The sequence below is a fragment of the Trichoplusia ni genome, chromosome 16, assembly GCF_003590095.1.
Source record: "Trichoplusia ni isolate ovarian cell line Hi5 chromosome 16, tn1, whole genome shotgun sequence".
Classification (NCBI taxonomy): Eukaryota; Metazoa; Arthropoda; class Insecta; order Lepidoptera; family Noctuidae; genus Trichoplusia; species Trichoplusia ni.
The window spans coordinates 9,116,101-9,134,965 of NC_039493.1; the positions used below are offsets into that span (position 1 = coordinate 9,116,101).

Consider the following 18,865-nt stretch of genomic DNA (forward strand, 5'->3'; position numbering starts at 1 on the left):
AAAGATAGAGCAACATCCAAGTGCGATGTGTTGCTCGGTGTCGTTTAAAAAACAACTGTTTGTGTACTAAGTCATTTTCAAGAACGTTTTAACAAGAGCAAAGGTCACTTAGGTCACTGACATCTTGCACTTGTATGTTGTGTTGTCAGCTGTTTTTTTTAAGTGTTGGCAACACAGAGTTAGTATATTTTCGCTACGCTTGTTGGCAACCTCCGCTCTTTGACTGTAATTTCTGCCAGTGTCGTGCAGTGACTGCAAATAGGATTTTTGGAGGTATGGAATCAGTTTTTGAAGACATTTTGAAATACGTGTGTACAAAAATTACTTATCTACTAACATAAAAAATACCATAGGTACAATCAAAGCTTATCGTAGAGAATAATCTCTCTAATTACAAACATACAGATAAATATTCAATATTAACAACTATAATTAGCTTGTTAGTAGTGATAAATTTAATGAAGACAACGCAAGGATTAGGTATGCAAAAGGAAAGTTAACTTACATTAACTGGTTTTTCGATCTTAACAGCTTTAAGACGTGACGACGTGATCCTTATTCTATGCTTTGCTGCGAAAACAATATAAGAAAAAGGAATCTCTGTTATGACTGTGATTTTCTCTCTATACGATGCTCACACAGAAAATTGTCGCAGACGCCAATTTTAGAGAGGAACTACACAAAAACTGGAGTAGGTTCAGCAATAACCATTGCGGATGCGACACACTGACGTTGTCAGTTGTTGCCGTCGCCCATGACAGTTTTGACATATGTCATTAAGCAGTAAAATTTATGATTACCGTCTACTGCCTCAGTGATAATTAGTGGTGTCCCTATGACCTTAAAGTACTGTATCCCTGACTGTTTTTACAAAGATTGAAGCTCATTAATCTTGTCTGTTTTAAGCTAGCTAATTTTGAATTCATTTCGTTTTATTTGTCTATTTATGGTGGGTACCTACTTATTACATTGATAACAGGTATATAGTTTTGTGTTAAAATTGTTGATAGGCATTGCTCTGGTGATTGATTATTATCTTGTTTGTTTAATAAAATTAAATTATTAACGATATTAAATTATATAACATTGAGTGATGTCAAAGCCTTCACAATATGAAAAAAAATTACACAATGGAGCTATATCAGGTTCCGTAGTCGGTCGTGAAAATGAAATGATTACTGTAATTTGATCAAACGCAGCTCGCAGACGCAGACGCTACAAACAAAAAATATGTTTTTATATTCAAGTAATGATTGAAACCTAAGGAAGATGGGATATTTTGAGTCATACGGATCTCTCGTAATATGTAGTGAGATCGCCATAAAAAGTAGAATATATTTAAATAAATGCATTCAGATAGAACACTTCGGTATTTCCAATTGTAAATTAATTAATTTGAACCAAAAATTATCAAGTTCAGGGACGGTATTATCATCATTTTTAACGATTCCCAATCGGCAATCAACTAATTGACAAAATTATGGAGGCAATATGCATCTTCTTCTTAAAGTAATTTTTTTATTTATTTACTATTTTCAAGACGTTTTTACGTTTTTGCTATGTTCAAAATGTACCTTTGTATTTATTTACCAACATTAGAAAAAGTAAAGGGTTCATTTTTCTTATATACCTTTTTTTTTAAATCAAATGTCAGTAAACGTCCAACACACCCTTCCACTTTGGGTTGAGCAGAAGGGATGGAGGTGATGGAGCGGAGGAGATGTTGGACTTCTACTGACTAAATCCTGCCCATGTCCTTTTCTTTGCCCTTCTGGTTCCACGGTAACCCTTTCGGATGTTCCCGCTGCAAGTTATAGTTTTTTTTTATATACTTACTGGGATTTTTCCCATACTTGTTAGATACCTAAGTGTTTGTATATCACTTGAAAAACGAATTATTCCGAATATGTTTACTTAGAGAAGATAAACCAATTAAAAAGTCACGATACGCTATCGTATTGTTTCAGATAAATACGCATGCAGTGTCCGTAAACACACAGTAATACGTGGACCGTTTCAATTATCACATACAATTTCAATTATTATTTTACAGTTGTATTAGTTGACGTGCATTTTTAAGGTGAGTTTCTATTGCTACCGATTGTCCTTACTAATCGCGATAAGAGGAGAATCATCCCTAATAACATAATAGATGTGAATTTAAGTGTGTTTGTTGCCCTTTAAATACTTAACCGGTCCTCATGAAACTTTGCACACAAGTTCTTGGAGGAATAAAAATTTAAATAAGAATTATTTAAAACAACTTAAAAAAGAAAACAGCATTATGATTTATATATAGCGAGTCCCACGCGGGCGGAGCCGCGGGCATATTTGCTATTGAATGTAGCTCAAATTTAATGTTGGATTGTACCTGAAAAGAATACCCCAGACAGGATATAGAGTTTTTAACTGGGAATTAACAATCTGTAATTTATATTGATGGTCTGTTTTTTGCTTGAAACCTCTTATCCGGCAGGCAAAATTTTATGTATAACATGGAGAACAACGTCGATAGTAGGTTACTTTAACTGTAGTATAAGTAATAAGTAAACGAGGACACGAGTAACGTTCTGTCAGATATGAGATACTTATTGGCGTTTTTGCGTGTCAAATCTCCGATTGACAACATTAAATACTCCACTACATGGTGTTCGATAACATTTTTCTCGCCATTTGGCAATGTTTGTATGTATGTTGTATCAAGCGTTATGCGTCTTTGGTTGCGTAATGGATGTGAGGGATGATGATCAATGTTTGATGAGAACAGTCTTCTGTAATTTGTTAATTTTTGTCTTAAAGTAGCTTTTATTATCCAACTTCTAAGTGTCTTTGTATGTTATGTTAATTTGTATTTTAGATGACTTTACGCTGGGGTATCGTGTCCGCGGGCTTTATCTGTGCCGACTTTGTCAATGCTTTGAACACGTTCCCTGAAAAGGGTGACCAGGCAGTAGTAGCAGTGGCAGCTAGGGACAAGAGCAAGGCGGCAGAGTTTGCGAAAACCTTTAACATTCCTAAAGTATTTGACTCATATGAAGCATTAGCAAAAAGTGACGACATCGGTAAGAAAATCTTTGTATAACGACTTAAGTCGAAATGGTTCGAAGGAACCATTTCTATTCTGAATTGGATTTCTAGAATAACTACCAAATAATTCCTTGGCCTTCACAGATATTGCATACATCGGCACTTTAAATCCTTACCACTATGAACTCTCAAAGTTGTTCCTTGAAAATGACAAACACGTGCTGTGTGAGAAGCCCCTGTGTCTCAATGCCAAACAATCTGAGAGTTTGATCAAGTTGGCTACAAAAAAGAACCGATTTTTCATGGAGGCTGTCTGGAGTCGCTTTTCTCCGGCTTACCTTGACTTGGAAAAAGAAATAGAATCTGGAAAACTTGGAGAAGTTCGCCTTGTACAAGGAAACTTTGGTTTTGCCTGTGAAAGCGAGAGAATGTTGTAAGTAGACCTTCTAAAAGCATTCTATAGTAATTGGCCTAAGCGATATTAGATGTAACAATCAATCATTTGTTTCAGCAAAAAGGAATATGGCGGCAGTGCTGTTCTGGACATCGGGATATACTTGTTGCAAATATCCCAGTACGTGTTCAAAGAAGAGCCCAAGAACGTAACGACTGTTGGTATTCGGGGTGAGACCGATGTGGATATATCGGAGACAGTAATCTTGGAGTACAGCAATGGCAAGAGAGCGGTCCTCAACATAGATGCTACACTCAAACTTGATAACCATACCACAATATATGGTACAAAGGGGAGTTATAAGGTAAGTGCGTTATAAAATTGATTGTGTTTGTATCTTATCAAGTTACTAAGTAGGCTCTTGTTTTATACTGTAAAACTATGTATAGACCCCAAGGCCAATCCTTGTGTATTTCTTATTTTGAAGTAATGTAAATATGTAAGGCTTAATTGTTTTTCTTCGTTTGTGCCTTTTCTGCCATCAGAATTTTTCCGATTTATGTTTTTGTCTCTCTCTGTAGCTGCACGAGCCTTTCCACTTTCCTCTCGAGACCACCGGGAGCGACGGATCACTGAAGTCATTCCCTCTGCACACTTCGAGTATCCCGTACAACTTCGGTCCTAACAGCCCCGGCCTTGCATACCAGACCCTTGAAATAGCGAAGTGTATTCGCGCAGGTATGTTATAGATAATAGATAAAATATTACGAGATAGTGTAATAACAATTAATCTTGAAAATCCTCTGATATGTTGAGTTATCTCCTACTTTATATCTGCAGTATAGCACCATCATAAACAGTTTGAAATAATATCAATGCGTAATAAAAAGGTGTTTCTGTAATTGTAAGATCTAGGTCCAAACTTTTTTTTATGTACTTTTCCATATCAATATAAATAGCACCCACACTGATTTTTTTTCGAAAATAGCTTTGATTCCTTTGAACACACAAAAGCTTCTTAGCTGCTAGTGTGTTTTTCAAAATCCTACTACTATTATAAAGGCGAAAGTTTGTAAGTATGGATGTATGGATGTTTGTTAATCTTCCACTTAAAAACTACTGAATGGATTTGAATGAAACTTTACCACAATATAGCTTATACGGCATATAAGCACAATATACATATAAGGCAGGTATAAATTATAACTTATATCTTCTAACCACGCGGACGAAGTCGCGGGCAACAGCTAGTAATTAATAAACCAATAAAAAAGAATACCCACTCAAGATAGAAGACAAACTCTGTGTTACGTTGAAGCAAATCTTACTTTGAAGTCTTATGGAAAGAAAGAAGAAAGAAAGAAAGAAAATATATTTATTTGTGCTAAAAAAGTGACGCATACACACAAAAACAAATAAATTAAATAGAAAATAAAAGGGGGAAAATATGCGTCATATTAACACAAAACGGCCGATGCTCAGCATAATGCTGAGACCCTACACAAGTCAGAGCCCCAGCGCTGATTTTCAGCACCAGCCGATGCTGACGTATAACGGCTATAGCCGGCTAACGGTGACATCACTAATTAATAAAAATAAGAAAAAGCTGGAATATAATTATATACACACTAATTATAAAATTAAAATGTTTGTAGTGTAAAAAAATAAATAAATAAATAAACAGTGGTGACATTCTAAATCCAAAATATTTATATGGAACACTGGAAACTATTCGGTGTACATGGTTTTGTGAAGATGATCCAATAAGCAATAACAATACACTCGTAGAATCGTGAATGAAAAATGCATACTTACACTAGATTGTAACATTGGCTTTCCTTGGCTTTTCTGGGCTAGGAGGGCTGTGACTCACAAACCAGTGATCTACATAATTACCTATATACTGTTTACCAACAAAATCAAAACTTTTTTTGGTATCGATCCAAAATTGTTTTTACAATGTTTTTAATGGATAGACGAAATTAATTTATCCTTGTTCTCAGGTAAGATAGAGTCCCCACGTATGTCTCATAAGGAGACTCTCGTCTTGGCCAGACTCATGGACACCGTGAGGAAGCAGTTGGGTGTGCATTACGACGCCGATGATAAAGAGTATCCTTAATGCTTAGATAACAATAACTATTATATACGAAGCGTGTGCATTTGAAGGAAATCCGACGCTTTTTATTCCTGATCAGGGGACGAAGCAGATACTTTCCTCCATCTATGATGATACCACTACGTAAACCTAATATTGAGATTGTGATGTAACTGAATGCAATAAATTCCTATCACTAACTAAACTGTTTCAATGCCACTTATACACATATTTTCAAATAACAAAAAAATATTTATGTACTTCAGTAGCAACACTTTTGTTTCTGATTAATTATCTATGTAAAAAAATATGCCTTCCTTTTTCATTTTGGAAGCCATTTTAACAATTCTGGCGAATTGATTTAAAATACTGCACTTAGGGCCGATTTTTCAATCATCAGATAACTTTTATCTGAGGAATAAATATGGCCGTTTGACATCTTTTCTATACAAAAGCTGTCAAAACTTCAAATATATTCGTCGAATAAAAGTTATCAGGCGATTGAAAAATCGGCACTTAGTGCTTCAGTTGTGTGGAAATTGTACGGTGCAGCAAACGGTGGAGGTCTTCATTGCGTTGACGCGCCTCAAAGAGATGTCAGCAAACTCTGTGGAGCCCATTAGGCTTGATGCCAGCTTGGTAAACGGAATTTTCCAAAAGGACTACCACGGTTTTTTTATTTACCCCTTTTTTCAAGATGGTCGATTTTCTCCATTACTGGTAACCTTCCATTTTAGGTTTTAAACTTTGTATACCATCCTCTACGAATCTTCAACGGCTGAAAAACAAAGAAAAATTAACATTTCAATGGGCTATTTATTTAATACTATATATTTTATATTATTTATGTTTGTTTAATTATATTATACCTTATTATTTTGATAACATAGAATTTGGAACGGCATCTTAAATCTTAAAATAACTAATATATACACAATTGCACAATAGTTGGTAAATCAGTTGAAATATTTGCTCGTCATTGTTCTAGTGATTGATTAATCGACACATTTGGGAAAACCCCATTCAATTTAACTTAAAAATAAAACTGTGACTAAAATATTGAAGAAACCTGTCTAATAAATGCACTTTAAATAAAAACGTGGAAACAGAAATTAAAATGTGCATTTACAAAATTCATCGGCATCGCAGTCGGCTGTGAATAGCCAAAGATGCCATTTTGGATTGCACTAGGTACTAAATAAAAGTAATCAGATCTATGAATCTTGTTTGTTTCCTTTTATGTAATTATGTATATTGCACATTGATTGTATATCATACAAATGACAGAAAAATAAACGAACAAAATCGTGCACCTGCAATAATTCAAACTGAAAACGTTTGATTTATCGCACATTTGGCTCCTAAATTGTTATCGAGTTTCCAACTCGTTTCCGTTGTCTCATAGATTATGCTAGCGAAGGCTGAACCACTCCGGAGGTCATACCTCTCCGCCATAACCAGGGCGGAGGAACTCCATGAGTATTTCCCCAATATAATAAGGGTCTGAAATTGCTTTTCGGGTGGAGTCATCAAAGCCTCTTCCCGCTTTCGGCTGAACGGAAGGGAGTGTCAGACTTTTACACACTAAAACCCACCTATGTCCTTCCTTTGCTATTTGTATACCGAGCCGCGGCAATCCTTTCGAACTAAAGAACGGAGTTCAGATTTCAGATGTTACAGATAGCAGTGGTATTACGTAGCCGGTACGTTCGATATTTAAATTCATTCTCATTGAATTGTAAATGAAACATTCATACATTCGATTAGAACAGTGACATACCTTGGCTTCCTGCGCAAGGGGTCGCGGGTTTGATCCATAAAGCGTTGATCTACTGATACTGTTTTTTTACGAGTGACTGAGCAGCCATAAAGTGTAAATACTGATTAGCTGATATCAAAAACAGAGTTTTTAAATTTTATTTTTAGGAATGTTTATACCAGATATGAACCGATTTAAATGTTTCTTTTCTCGACTCGACTCGCGACGCAACGTAAATTGAACATGTAGACGAGAGTATATTTATATTTTGTAATTTATTCTTGATCTCAGGTAAGATAGAGTCATCACGTAAGTCACATGAGGATTCTTCTCTTGGCCAGACTCATGGACACTTTATTACGACGCCGATGAAAAGGACTGCCCTTAGTACTTGGCTGACTTAACAATAACTATTACATACGTAGCGCGTGCTTCGATTTGAAGAAAATACGACGCGTTTTGAGGACGGAGCAAGAAGCAAGTCCTTATAATAGGCTTATTATTAAAATCGTGACGTTACTAAATGTAACAAAATGAATAAGATTTTTTTTTATGTCTGCCTAGCTGTCTGTTCATCACCAAGCTGTATTTCATGACCGGCAGTCGTAGTCGTAGTCTTCTTTAGCCTATTTATATGAGATCTCAGTGTAGTGAGTCGGATTCATTCTTCACCGATTCTTTGCCATATGAATTAAATGACACCTTTTCAGATCGTCGAAGTGGCACTTGCCCTACCGAATTACGTTACGCCGAAACACTTGTTTTTTGTCATTTGGACTGATATTTCATTCTATTTCATTCGCCATGATTTCACCAAACTGAAACTACTGTTGCCAGTTATTTTTCACAAATGTGTACATACTGGACTTAGCCAGTTATTTTGTATTATTTAAATTAAATCCACATTTAAATAGTTTACATTATAAGTATATTGTTGTGTAACATAAAAAGTCACTGAAAAAAACTGCTTCGAAACAGAATTCTTATAGACTTGTCTGTTCTATTTTACTTACCTAGAGTGTTATTAATTTTCCGTAGACGTCCGCGAGCTGAGGAATGATTTATATGTTGTGGGTCATATTTCATTATTGTAAAACATGTCAATACATCCTATTTTGATGAATGATGAAAGTAATAACATAAAATTCTCTCTCACAATAGCCAGTCAACCTCAGGGCATAGCTACACAACAAATTGGTACTCAGAGGTTATTTAAAACTCATAAATTTAAAAACACAATGCACCAATAAAACCCAATTGTTTTGTGATAAATAAAAACGTGTCTATCAATTTATGAAGTAATAGAAAGTGTAAGTAGGTGGTGGAGGCCTTTCACCACCTGTCAGAGTAAAATGTAGGTAGTTTTTAAAGCGAAATAGCGCTATATGCCCTGTTATTTGTTGTCTCGCTTTCACGCTCCAGTCCGTTTAAAATCATGCCTGGTTAGAAGTACCTATTGTAATTTATTGTTTCATAGACAGACGATGTTCTTGACATTGGCCTAATGCGGTCACTTTTGAACTCATTCCGACCAATTGACATCGGAAATTACAACTATGTTTATTGGTAGGAATTAATTCAACCATCTGATAACTGTCTGGCTACTTTGAACATTTTTTGTCAAGAATCTTGTTTCTGCTAAATTAATATTCATCATGTAGTGACCTTGTGTTGTAATTGAAATTCCAAAGCAAGCTCCCTGATGATTGTAGAATTATTTTGGATCATTTGAATTTTCTCTTGGGCTGCAGCAATAGTTTGATTTTGACTTAGTTTACTTGGGTGGTATAACGCAAAGAATGGAGGGGTTTACTTAATATTTAATAGTCTTGCGATTTTCGTGAAAGCGAGCTGGCTACAAGGCTTTTTAAAACGGTGAAAGAGGTTGCCGGCACCGTCGGGTGCCGGCCTCTCATCTTTTTTAAAAGATGATGGTCAGCCTCTAATACCTATCTACGAAACCACTACTTTTTTCTAACTCGGGTTGAAACGTTAAAGAACGACTTCAACTCATGCCGTGAGGATAAGTGGGATTGTCACCGACCAAAACTCTTCAGGCCTAGCCTACTACTCGAGCCAGCACTTAGGGTTGGGTTGGTCTTGGTAGGGTTGGACACCTTCTCAGAGGGTGGGTGTAAAGAGCCCGGCCCTGAATCCTCGTCAGGACAGACGTGTCTTTCGTTACCCGCTAGCTGATCGCGTACCAGGGCCTCCCTACTCAATCATATACTGTTCGCTGGTCCTGACTTACATTAGTCATAAGATGTTCCATAATATTGATGTTCCAAGACCCTTTTTTATTTTCAGATATAAAGTAAGTACCAGTTGTTTGGTACGTGTGACACGAAAATGTCACAGCTAATTTATAAAACATAGTTTAACATATTATTATGTTACCATACCGGCTGTAACACTGCAAAACCAATATTTTAAGTGGGCGAGTACCTAATTAAATTTTAACGTCAACATAAATCAAGTTGTTTCGTACCAACCTAATTCAGTAAGGAAAATACTGATAACACATTACTCGATCCAAGAGTTAACCATGTGAGTTAAAAATAAAGAGGCCACATTACTAGCTATTTTTTCTTTTTCAACACGCGGATGTGTGATATGTACTACCTAATTTGTACACCCATAGACATCTAGCGGCAGTTAAGGAAACAACTGAGTGTACAGCCGCAGTAAAGCCATAAAACTACTGACGAAACATCCATACCATTCCTTCAAAGTTTCAAATGACTCGTGTTACCCGTTATAAACAAAATCCCAACAGATGGCGCTGGCAATGCAGATGGCAGACATCTTTGTGATTGGAAATATTAGTAGGAGTACCTATATTAGTTTGTTTACGTTGGGCTACATTGAAAAGCTACCGTAAAACCTATATGCTGATTTTGTAAAGCATAACCTTTTTTTAAATTTTGTATTAAGTTTTAGTGTACATAAATCCAATATAGCGACTATTGCATCGATATCTTCCTAGTTATAATTTTCTAGTCTTGTCCGACAAACAGACTCTCTCCTTAGCATATTATTGCCGGAAATATGAAAAATACTAAATCCCTATTTTACATATACGTAAGTCCAAGTTGACATGTATTTTCATAACAGTCTCTCGTTGTGTTTACAATAGACGGCTTGGTACAGCACAAGTAGATACTATAATTAAAAGTTGCTTACATGCTATATATTTATTCCTAGGTACGAGGTACATGCTTATTTAAAATATTCCAATCATTTCCGGATCTTAAGATATCTTTAAATCAATGTAAGATAATAATATGATTACGGTTAATTAAATCGCACAGTACTAAATCAAGTGTTTCCTGTAGATCTTGCTATTTAATAACGCTGGCTCATGCATACGTAATTGGTATAACGTTAAATAGATTTTCTCGTGCTCTTCCTTGTATATTTCCTTGATATCTAATCGATGTAATTGCTGTGCGAAACTTTCCCCTGTTTTGAACAATAACAATGGAGTGGCGTGCATTGGATGCGAGTTCTACTTGTTTTCATAAAGGGACGGAAAGAAGTCGCGTGACGATATGTGTCGCACGGCCGCGTCGCGACGCGCTGTCACTCCGCACTACTATTTTCATACTTCCCTAGTTTAAAGACATGGGACTATTGTGTACTAAAATACTCGTCGGAAAACAATGACTGAATAACAGACTGAAGTGCATCTATACATATCAGTTTCGTTGCTACCGAAGTATACCTTAACCTCTGAGGTCCTCAATAAATTTATTTCTGGGGCATCGTTAGAATTCTTAAGCCACTGCGAGTGACTGAAATTGGCCATAAATGTAGCTGCAAAAAATAAAAGCTGCTAAAAGATTTTAATTTCTCTTGATCCATTGTGATAAAACATAAATTTAAAGTAGGTAAAACTTTCAAATCACGTCAAAATTCCTTTTAAGTTCTACCATGAAATAGACAGACACACAGAGACACAGGATACACACATACAGCGGGCAAACTTATGACATTTTTTGCCGGGATATGAAAAATCGGCAATTACCAAATAACTACCAAGTATCGTTAGCATATACAAGTAGTAAGTACCTGCAATACCAACGTAAACCTAAGAAGCTACTGCAGGTAGGCTCTTATATAACCTTTCTTCCTTATTTTCAGACTAACCCTATTTATATGCTGATATATTATAAGTACTTACTTAAATGCAGCTTTAAATTACAGTTAAGTAAATGTTTGGTTGAAGCACACGTGTCGGCAGTCACTTGTTCCTCATACCTTCACATTTTACATGAGGCGGGATGAGACATGTTTTATCAACGTGACGAAACTACGTGTTTACATGATAAGCTTAATGAATGAGGGTCATTGAACTGTATTGTTCTAGTTGGGACACCACGAGGCTGTGCAGGTGTCTCTGTACAAAGCGTTTGTTGGCTGAACAGGGATCGCGATCAAACAGATTCAAACTTAAAAATTTAACGACATTTAATTAGTGTTCTTGACGTTATTGAGAAATATGGAATTGGTTGACGTGATATTATACTACTTACATTTTTCGAAAGTCAAAGTCAACATTGGAGAACACCCGATCCATTTTAATTCTCTTGCTGTCTAGAAGAAAGGTGCAACAAACTCCTCACTACCGCTCGCTGTCGTTATAAAAAGAATATAATTAAGGCAATGCGCTAACTTCTTATGTGTCATGCAACTTAATAAAAACTTCTAATATAAATAATGTAGTGACCATGTAAGTTATTGCTGTATTCAATTGAAAAATTCAAAATTAATCAACGGATTTAAAAATTGAAATGAGCTACATCCTTCTGCGTTTCATAAATTATTTTCAAAATTTCGTTACACACGAAACTCGCACAATTATCCCCATGCTCTTTGTCATGATTTCGTAAATAACACGAGAACCCTTTTAGTGGCGTTCCCTAAGCCAATATTCATGGTTTTGGCTTACGATCATTGCTACCTCGGGTATTAGGGTATTACGTACATATTCAACCCTTTCAAAATATGAGGGGTAAGTAAATATGAGTCTTATAAACCGTCCGGCCACTTAAAGACTCAAAAATCTTTCAAGTGTTATAAAAACCTTTGGAAAAATTTTAGAACGTCCTTAACCGCAGTGACTAAAAAGGACAGTTACAGCAATACGTGATTACATGCAATACATTTTAATAACAACAGGGTTTCTTTAAACACCACACAGTACGAAAATGAAACGAACCTATACTCGATGGAATTCTGAAGTTTTATAGGGGAGCTCCTTATGGACCTCCCTATGGCTATAGTCTAGTTTCTGCATCAGATCAGTTCCATATATCATGATAATGTAACATTGTCGCACAATGCATGCAAAACGTCGAGTTAATTGGAAAACGGGAACTATGTCAAATATACGTTCCAAAATTTGATTACAGACAAAGGGAAAGGTGAAAGTAAAAATAAAAGGTTTTGGTAAAAGAAAAAAAGAGGAAGTTGAGCAAATATCAGGTTTGCTGTTAAATAAGGTCACAAATCTCAGACTTGTGACTCATTTGACCTATCATGTCCAGGGAAACTTAATGTAAGTTAGTCATATGTCAATGTCACAAACTCACAAGGGTTGGCAGCGCCCTCAGCAAACAACGGACCATACTTGAGTAGTTTAACACAATTACGTAAACGATCAAAAGGTTGTTAAGGTCACCTTTCATTCTGTGTTATACGCTTTACGGACTCGTAATACGCAGGTCTTGCGTATTTACTAAAAAAAATACCTCTTAAACAGGTTTATTTCGTTTTCCAAGGAGGTCAAATAAGTATAAGTAATGGGATCTCCTTTGTGCAAATACAATGAGCATTAGGGTCTCTCATACGTGTTCTACAAAAATAGTTTACCCTCATTTCATTAGCATAATTGGTATAGACTCCGTAGGTTTGTTGTAGATAGAAATAATAACCTACTTATCTGTTTACTTTTCCATTCCGGATAGATTCTTGTTATAGCAGAAGAAATCATAAATGCTTTTCTGTATCACAAAATTTAGCTATTTAATCACATCAACCCCGGGTTCAAACAGGTGTCTCATTATGTAACGTTCGTAAGTGTTCCTTATCTAATATTTCTTTAAAAAACTTAGAAATTATAATTACCTTACAGCTCTAAGTAATGAAATCTAATCTCATCTGTGTTGGCAACATGGTTGTCGCCATAACAAGACAATGGTTGAGGAAACCTGATGCTTGTTGCTGTAATAATAAGCCTGAAGTAGTTCGAGTGTGATGCGTGCACGCAACGTCAGCGATTAGCCGTACTGGTGTAATGACGCGTAACAATCTGTGATGGGCTCCTGCGTGCCTTCAGGATATCAATCATAGTTTCTATGTGGCAAAAACTGAGCAATCGACTCAGTTATTGGTACCTTGACTAACTTTATATACCAAAACGTTTTTTTGTTATCCAGATTGGATTGACTTCGCAGAATGTTGAGTTCATCTATTGAGACTGTCGGCTGCTATATAATACTTTTGTATAGCAGATGCATCTAACAATTTGTGTGTGAAGTTAATGTCGATCTGTCACATATGCATTTTCAATCAAAATTCCTCTTAATTAATATGTAACTTGTACGCAAACACTGGTTTTCGTGCGATAAGCTCCCCGCAGTTTTTTTCATTTCTTGTCGTTTCTTGAAAAGGTATCCACAAGAAAGCTGGACAATTACTCAAATTCAAACAGGCGGTTAGTCACGTAGCAAACGGCAGGGTTACGGGGGCTCATGTAATGTTAATAAAAGAACCCGGTCTCGGCACACACAGCCAGGCGACCCCTCGGCCCGGAGCCCTCAGAGCCCCTCAGGCAAAGAGGCAACATCACTCGTATTTCTAAAAACTACTGCGGAAATGTCACAGCTGTAGGAAATGGCTTCCTTGCGATCATTGTGAGTAACGATGACAAATGGTTCAAATTGAATTTCGTATACGAGTACAGTAGGTAGTTTTCCGTGAGAAATTGTTACAATAGTTTCCTTCAGTCAAAGTAAACCTAATTCATGTCTAGGGTTGCCATCCGTCTGTATTTATTCGGATTTGTCCTATTTTAGAAGGCATAAGGGATTATACCGTTAGAAATCCGGATTTAAAAAAAACTGTAAAGTCTTGGGCAGACCGCGACATATACTGCTCGCTCACCACGATCAACTCACATACTGACTAAGTATGTTTAAAAACCTGTTGCCACGTTCGGGACTCTAAAATACCGGGTTTTAGTCTTGGTTTCCAAATTTTCCGAGATATCATGCCTACTCATGCATGTCACATCGAGCGATTGCTATCCATCGACCGTAATTTAAAAAACTTTAAAGTATTCTTTATTTTCTCTTCACCGCAAAGTTTTCTCATAAACGGCCGAGATGGGAAATGGTATCGTTTCGATGTTATTATGATTTATGACAAACAGCTCTCGCTTCGTGAACTTTTCTCTTATGTTCATCGGCGCTGCGAAAAATTATGTAAAGATAACAGCGGGTACACTTTCCCCTCAAAACTTGGCTCGCCGACGAATTTACTGCTCGTCGTAAATATATCTTTATATCGTTTTGAGGTAAATTTATGTCCGGTATAAAACACCTTTCTCGCTTAAGTCGTTTGTGTTTTGTCCTCAGTTCCAGTTAATCTAATTTATTCGAATTTTATGAGCTTTATATTAAACAGCTTTGATAATGATTGTGTGTGTTTTCACCAATTTATTTTTACATGTACCGTTTTTATGCATTGTGTAGGTAATGACACTTTGAGTCTGCGTGGCAATATGAGAAACCATGATCCACCTATTATCCACCCTACAATTTGAAAACCACCTGATTGACCAATGAAGCTAACATGTATAGTAACATCTAAATTTGTCTAATAAGTACATCTCATCATATGAGCCCCTTGCCCTGATCTCATTTTATTTGGGGTCGACCGACGTATAAATACAGCATAACCATATGTTTCTTCCATTTATCTCTATCAGTTGTCATCTCAATACAAACAGACGAAGTGGTTACATCTTGCGTTGTTCTATTGCACCTACATATATGTAGTTGTGCATTCTATTAGAGTTACATCATTCATTACGTAATATAATTGTAAGCTCCTCTGAAGGGCACCTCCTCACTTAGCGTCAAATTATATTAAAATTACACTATACAATACTATTGTTCTGGTGTATTTGGATGGTTAAATCCAAAGTCTAGCGATGAATGAGAGAAGATTACACATAATTTAATGTTTTATAACAAAAGTCTTGTCAACAACGTTGTGAAGTCGTTATCGTGCGCTAAGGAAGCGGCTCTGTCGTAAGATGATATGAAACGCAAACAATGCACGAAAACTCGTATGAACAAAGCTATTCTCAAAATTATACGAGAGTTTATAATTTTAGTAATTTATAACATAAAAATTGTTATAAATTCTAAAAACAACATTTTTTCTTGTGGTTCTCATATATTAATTGTATTTGCAGATTTAAAGCTTTCAGGTGACGAATTCTTATTAATACTTATGTGAGCACAAAGTTATTAAAGCTTATTCAAATAAAAAAAATATTGTTTTTTTTCTTTGAATAAGCTTTGAGTGTATTCAGCCAGTCACGTTAGTCAATAACCGACTGTAAACTCATAATAACATGTGAATCTACATAACTAGCTCAACCGGCCTGAAAATCCATTATGCATAACTTGGTATAGTACTTTCTTTCACATAACAACCTCATAAGCAAGAATCTTACTTAACACACAAAATCATGCAGCTCAGTCAATCGCAAGACAGCATTGATTGGCTCACCTACTTACGTAAGGCTCTGCGATCATAAAGAGCGACTGAAGAATAGTCACCGTGAGTCGCATGTCGCAAGTGTCGCAACGCGAGTGACAACAAAAGGTCGATTTGTCGCAGCATTGTCGCCGCGACAATGGCAACCGGGTTGAGTGGCTACGGAACCACGTTAATGTGCCCACGACACATCGCGAACCTCGATACTATTACATGACTGCATGACTCTCATCTTCCTGACTTTAAATGTAGAAATCAAAGATCCACTAAGATAATTAATTTGCACGTACATTCTCGATGAGATGCTTCCTTTGATAACGGTATCAGTAGTTGTGGTAAAACGCATCGAGTTATCGTAATTTCTGATTTTAATACCAAACATGTTTTTCTTTCGATTTAATAGTAAAGGAAGTGCACCGTCATATTAACTTCATTTGCTTACCGCGTACTGTAAAGTTAGGTAGTTACGATACACGTCGATGTCGGGTGTCATAAAACATTCACGGTACCTGAGGCTAATGTATAAATAGTTAGTAATCTAATATTACTTAAGCGTGATATCGGATCCTTTAACATAAACACTGTATTGCAACATCGCTAAATATATTCCCACGGGAATTAATATACCATTATATAAAATCAATCTTGATAATGACGAAATTGCGTAAACAATAGATTATCGCAAGCCACACAACGGTAGCTGTCAAATATACATATAAACTGCATAATCTTATTTCAATAAACAAGCCCGCAAGATGGTTTTACTCGAAGCATTTAGATTGCGATTGCGAATAATTTTCCTAGTATCAGTGCGAACTACGTCCACAGCAATATTTTTTGCGAACGCTAATGCATCTGATATCGGAGGAAGTCGTCGGCTGCGGCTAGCGACTGGCGGAAATTGTGTAGCATTAGAGGGACATTAGCCGTTATGAAAGGGACACCTCGCCCTTATTGCCGCTGAAGGTTAGCAGTAATTTAATGGCCTAACATTTATCAAAACTACAATCAACTGCGTATAAATAATTACTTCCACACTCGCGGCTAGTCAGCGCAGGCAGAGATAACGCTGGATATATTGAAAGTGTTCGCAGAAATATATGACAAAAGGAAGGAATCAAAAAGACAAATTGCAATCTGAGCAGGAGTCGTTAGATCAGATCTACGAGGCTGCCGTCTGCAAATCATGCCCAACAAAATCAAATTGGTTTTTGCGTACTGTGCTCTATCATCGCCGCACTGGCCTTGGTTTATAAAACCACGGATAACCAAAAAAATACTAGATGACCGTGGAATGACTCAACGACATGACTTTCCGTTTTTTAGACAGTTCATTATGTAACATTTTTGGTTCGTTTAGCAGAAAAAGTTTACTTCCGTTTCTTCAAAAGAAATAGTCATGTTTAGTTTTAGCCCCAAATGCTCTCTGAGACCTACTTACTCGCTCGGCCCTACGGTTTACAAATGTAGGTCGTCGAACCAGATACGAGCACCATATCTCTGTCATTCTGGAAATTCAAATGTAGGAGCCAATTTAGTGTTGAGTGAAGTTACCAAGATATTTTGTTACTTCGATCATTCACCCGTCAATTGACGCACTAGAGGTTCTGCTCCAAATCAATTGTATCGAATAGACAATAGAGCCTTGTGGCGTGTTAGCCTGATTGAACTTTCCTCTGTCTAGTCTAGCAATCATAGCAATCAGTCGCGTCTAAATTGGCCTATTTACTGATACATTTTCTATTATTGGATATCTAAACAATAAATTGCGTGCTATCAGTCGGAGAGCCTTGACTCTCCAACGGGTTTGTTATCACTTGGCGAAAAGTGGATTGAAATGGGTCGGCGATTTGCGAATCCCGTATCGAATCACAACATTAACCTGATTACTTTGTTTATTCTGAAAATTTCCTTGTTGATGTACACGCGGGTGAACTAAACAAATACAAACAATTTTGGTTTCTGGGTGCGGATTTGTTTACGATTTGTTTCTGTTATTCTGCGCTCGGGAGCTTTTAACTTTAAGGGTTAAGAGCGGTGTAATTGTAATTTGCGTATATTATAATCAGCTAACGAAGTCTATAGATCAAAGATAAACATACAAATAAACATTCTGGAATAATTTACAGTATAATTATGTGAATATTTATGTTATAGCTTTGTGTTAAAAACAAACCTGTAAGAGTCAACCTAATAGGTAACGGTTAACAGTAAAATGAAATACACACATAAGAATTTATTTACCAAATGGTAACATTCGAACACGCATTCGAAATACAATTGAAAATAGAAAGACTGATAAGAGCCCGCATTTGAAATTGCTTTTCTATTATATTGACGTGAAAAAAAGTTGTCATTCATTAAGCATTTGAATTTATTCAATGAAGAGATAAAACCAAGTGTAAAATTGATACCGTCCGATAATTTGTAAGCATTTAAGCTGCTTACCTAACGCAGTAGACACGCAACGGCAGCGATGTGTCATAACTGGATGATAGGTATTTCATACGAATGTACCAATTACACCACCAATACCAATACGTGTACGGCAATCAGTCAAGTCATCCGCGACGACTGATGCTCGCATGCACGAATAGGGGCGCCCGCACCCGCGCCATGCAATGATATGCTAGTAGGGACTTTTGTTACTGCATATATCGCTGGAGATACAGATATGGAAACAATAAAAAAAAAAATAAGAAAAATTAAACTTTTTCTAAAGAGTGTAAATGATTTAGTAAATAAGTGTAACTGTTAGAGGTTTTTTCAGCCTCTCTAAATTTACCGCAGACTC

At 36.4% G+C, this 18,865-nt stretch overlaps 1 protein-coding gene across 1 annotated transcript; it reads left to right on the plus strand.

The window, feature by feature from the left end:
* The first annotated feature begins 1,977 nt into the window (after nt 1-1,977).
* On the plus strand, nt 1,978-5,719 carry LOC113502165 (trans-1,2-dihydrobenzene-1,2-diol dehydrogenase-like). Its single transcript, XM_026883582.1, has 6 exons — nt 1,978-2,080; nt 2,858-3,062; nt 3,172-3,460; nt 3,539-3,785; nt 4,003-4,159; nt 5,425-5,719. The coding sequence occupies exons 2-6, from the start codon at nt 2,858-2,860 to the stop codon at nt 5,541-5,543; spliced, it is 1,017 nt and encodes a 338-aa protein (XP_026739383.1). The 5' UTR covers nt 1,978-2,080; the 3' UTR covers nt 5,544-5,719.
* Nucleotides 5,720-18,865: the final 13,146 nt, after the last annotated feature.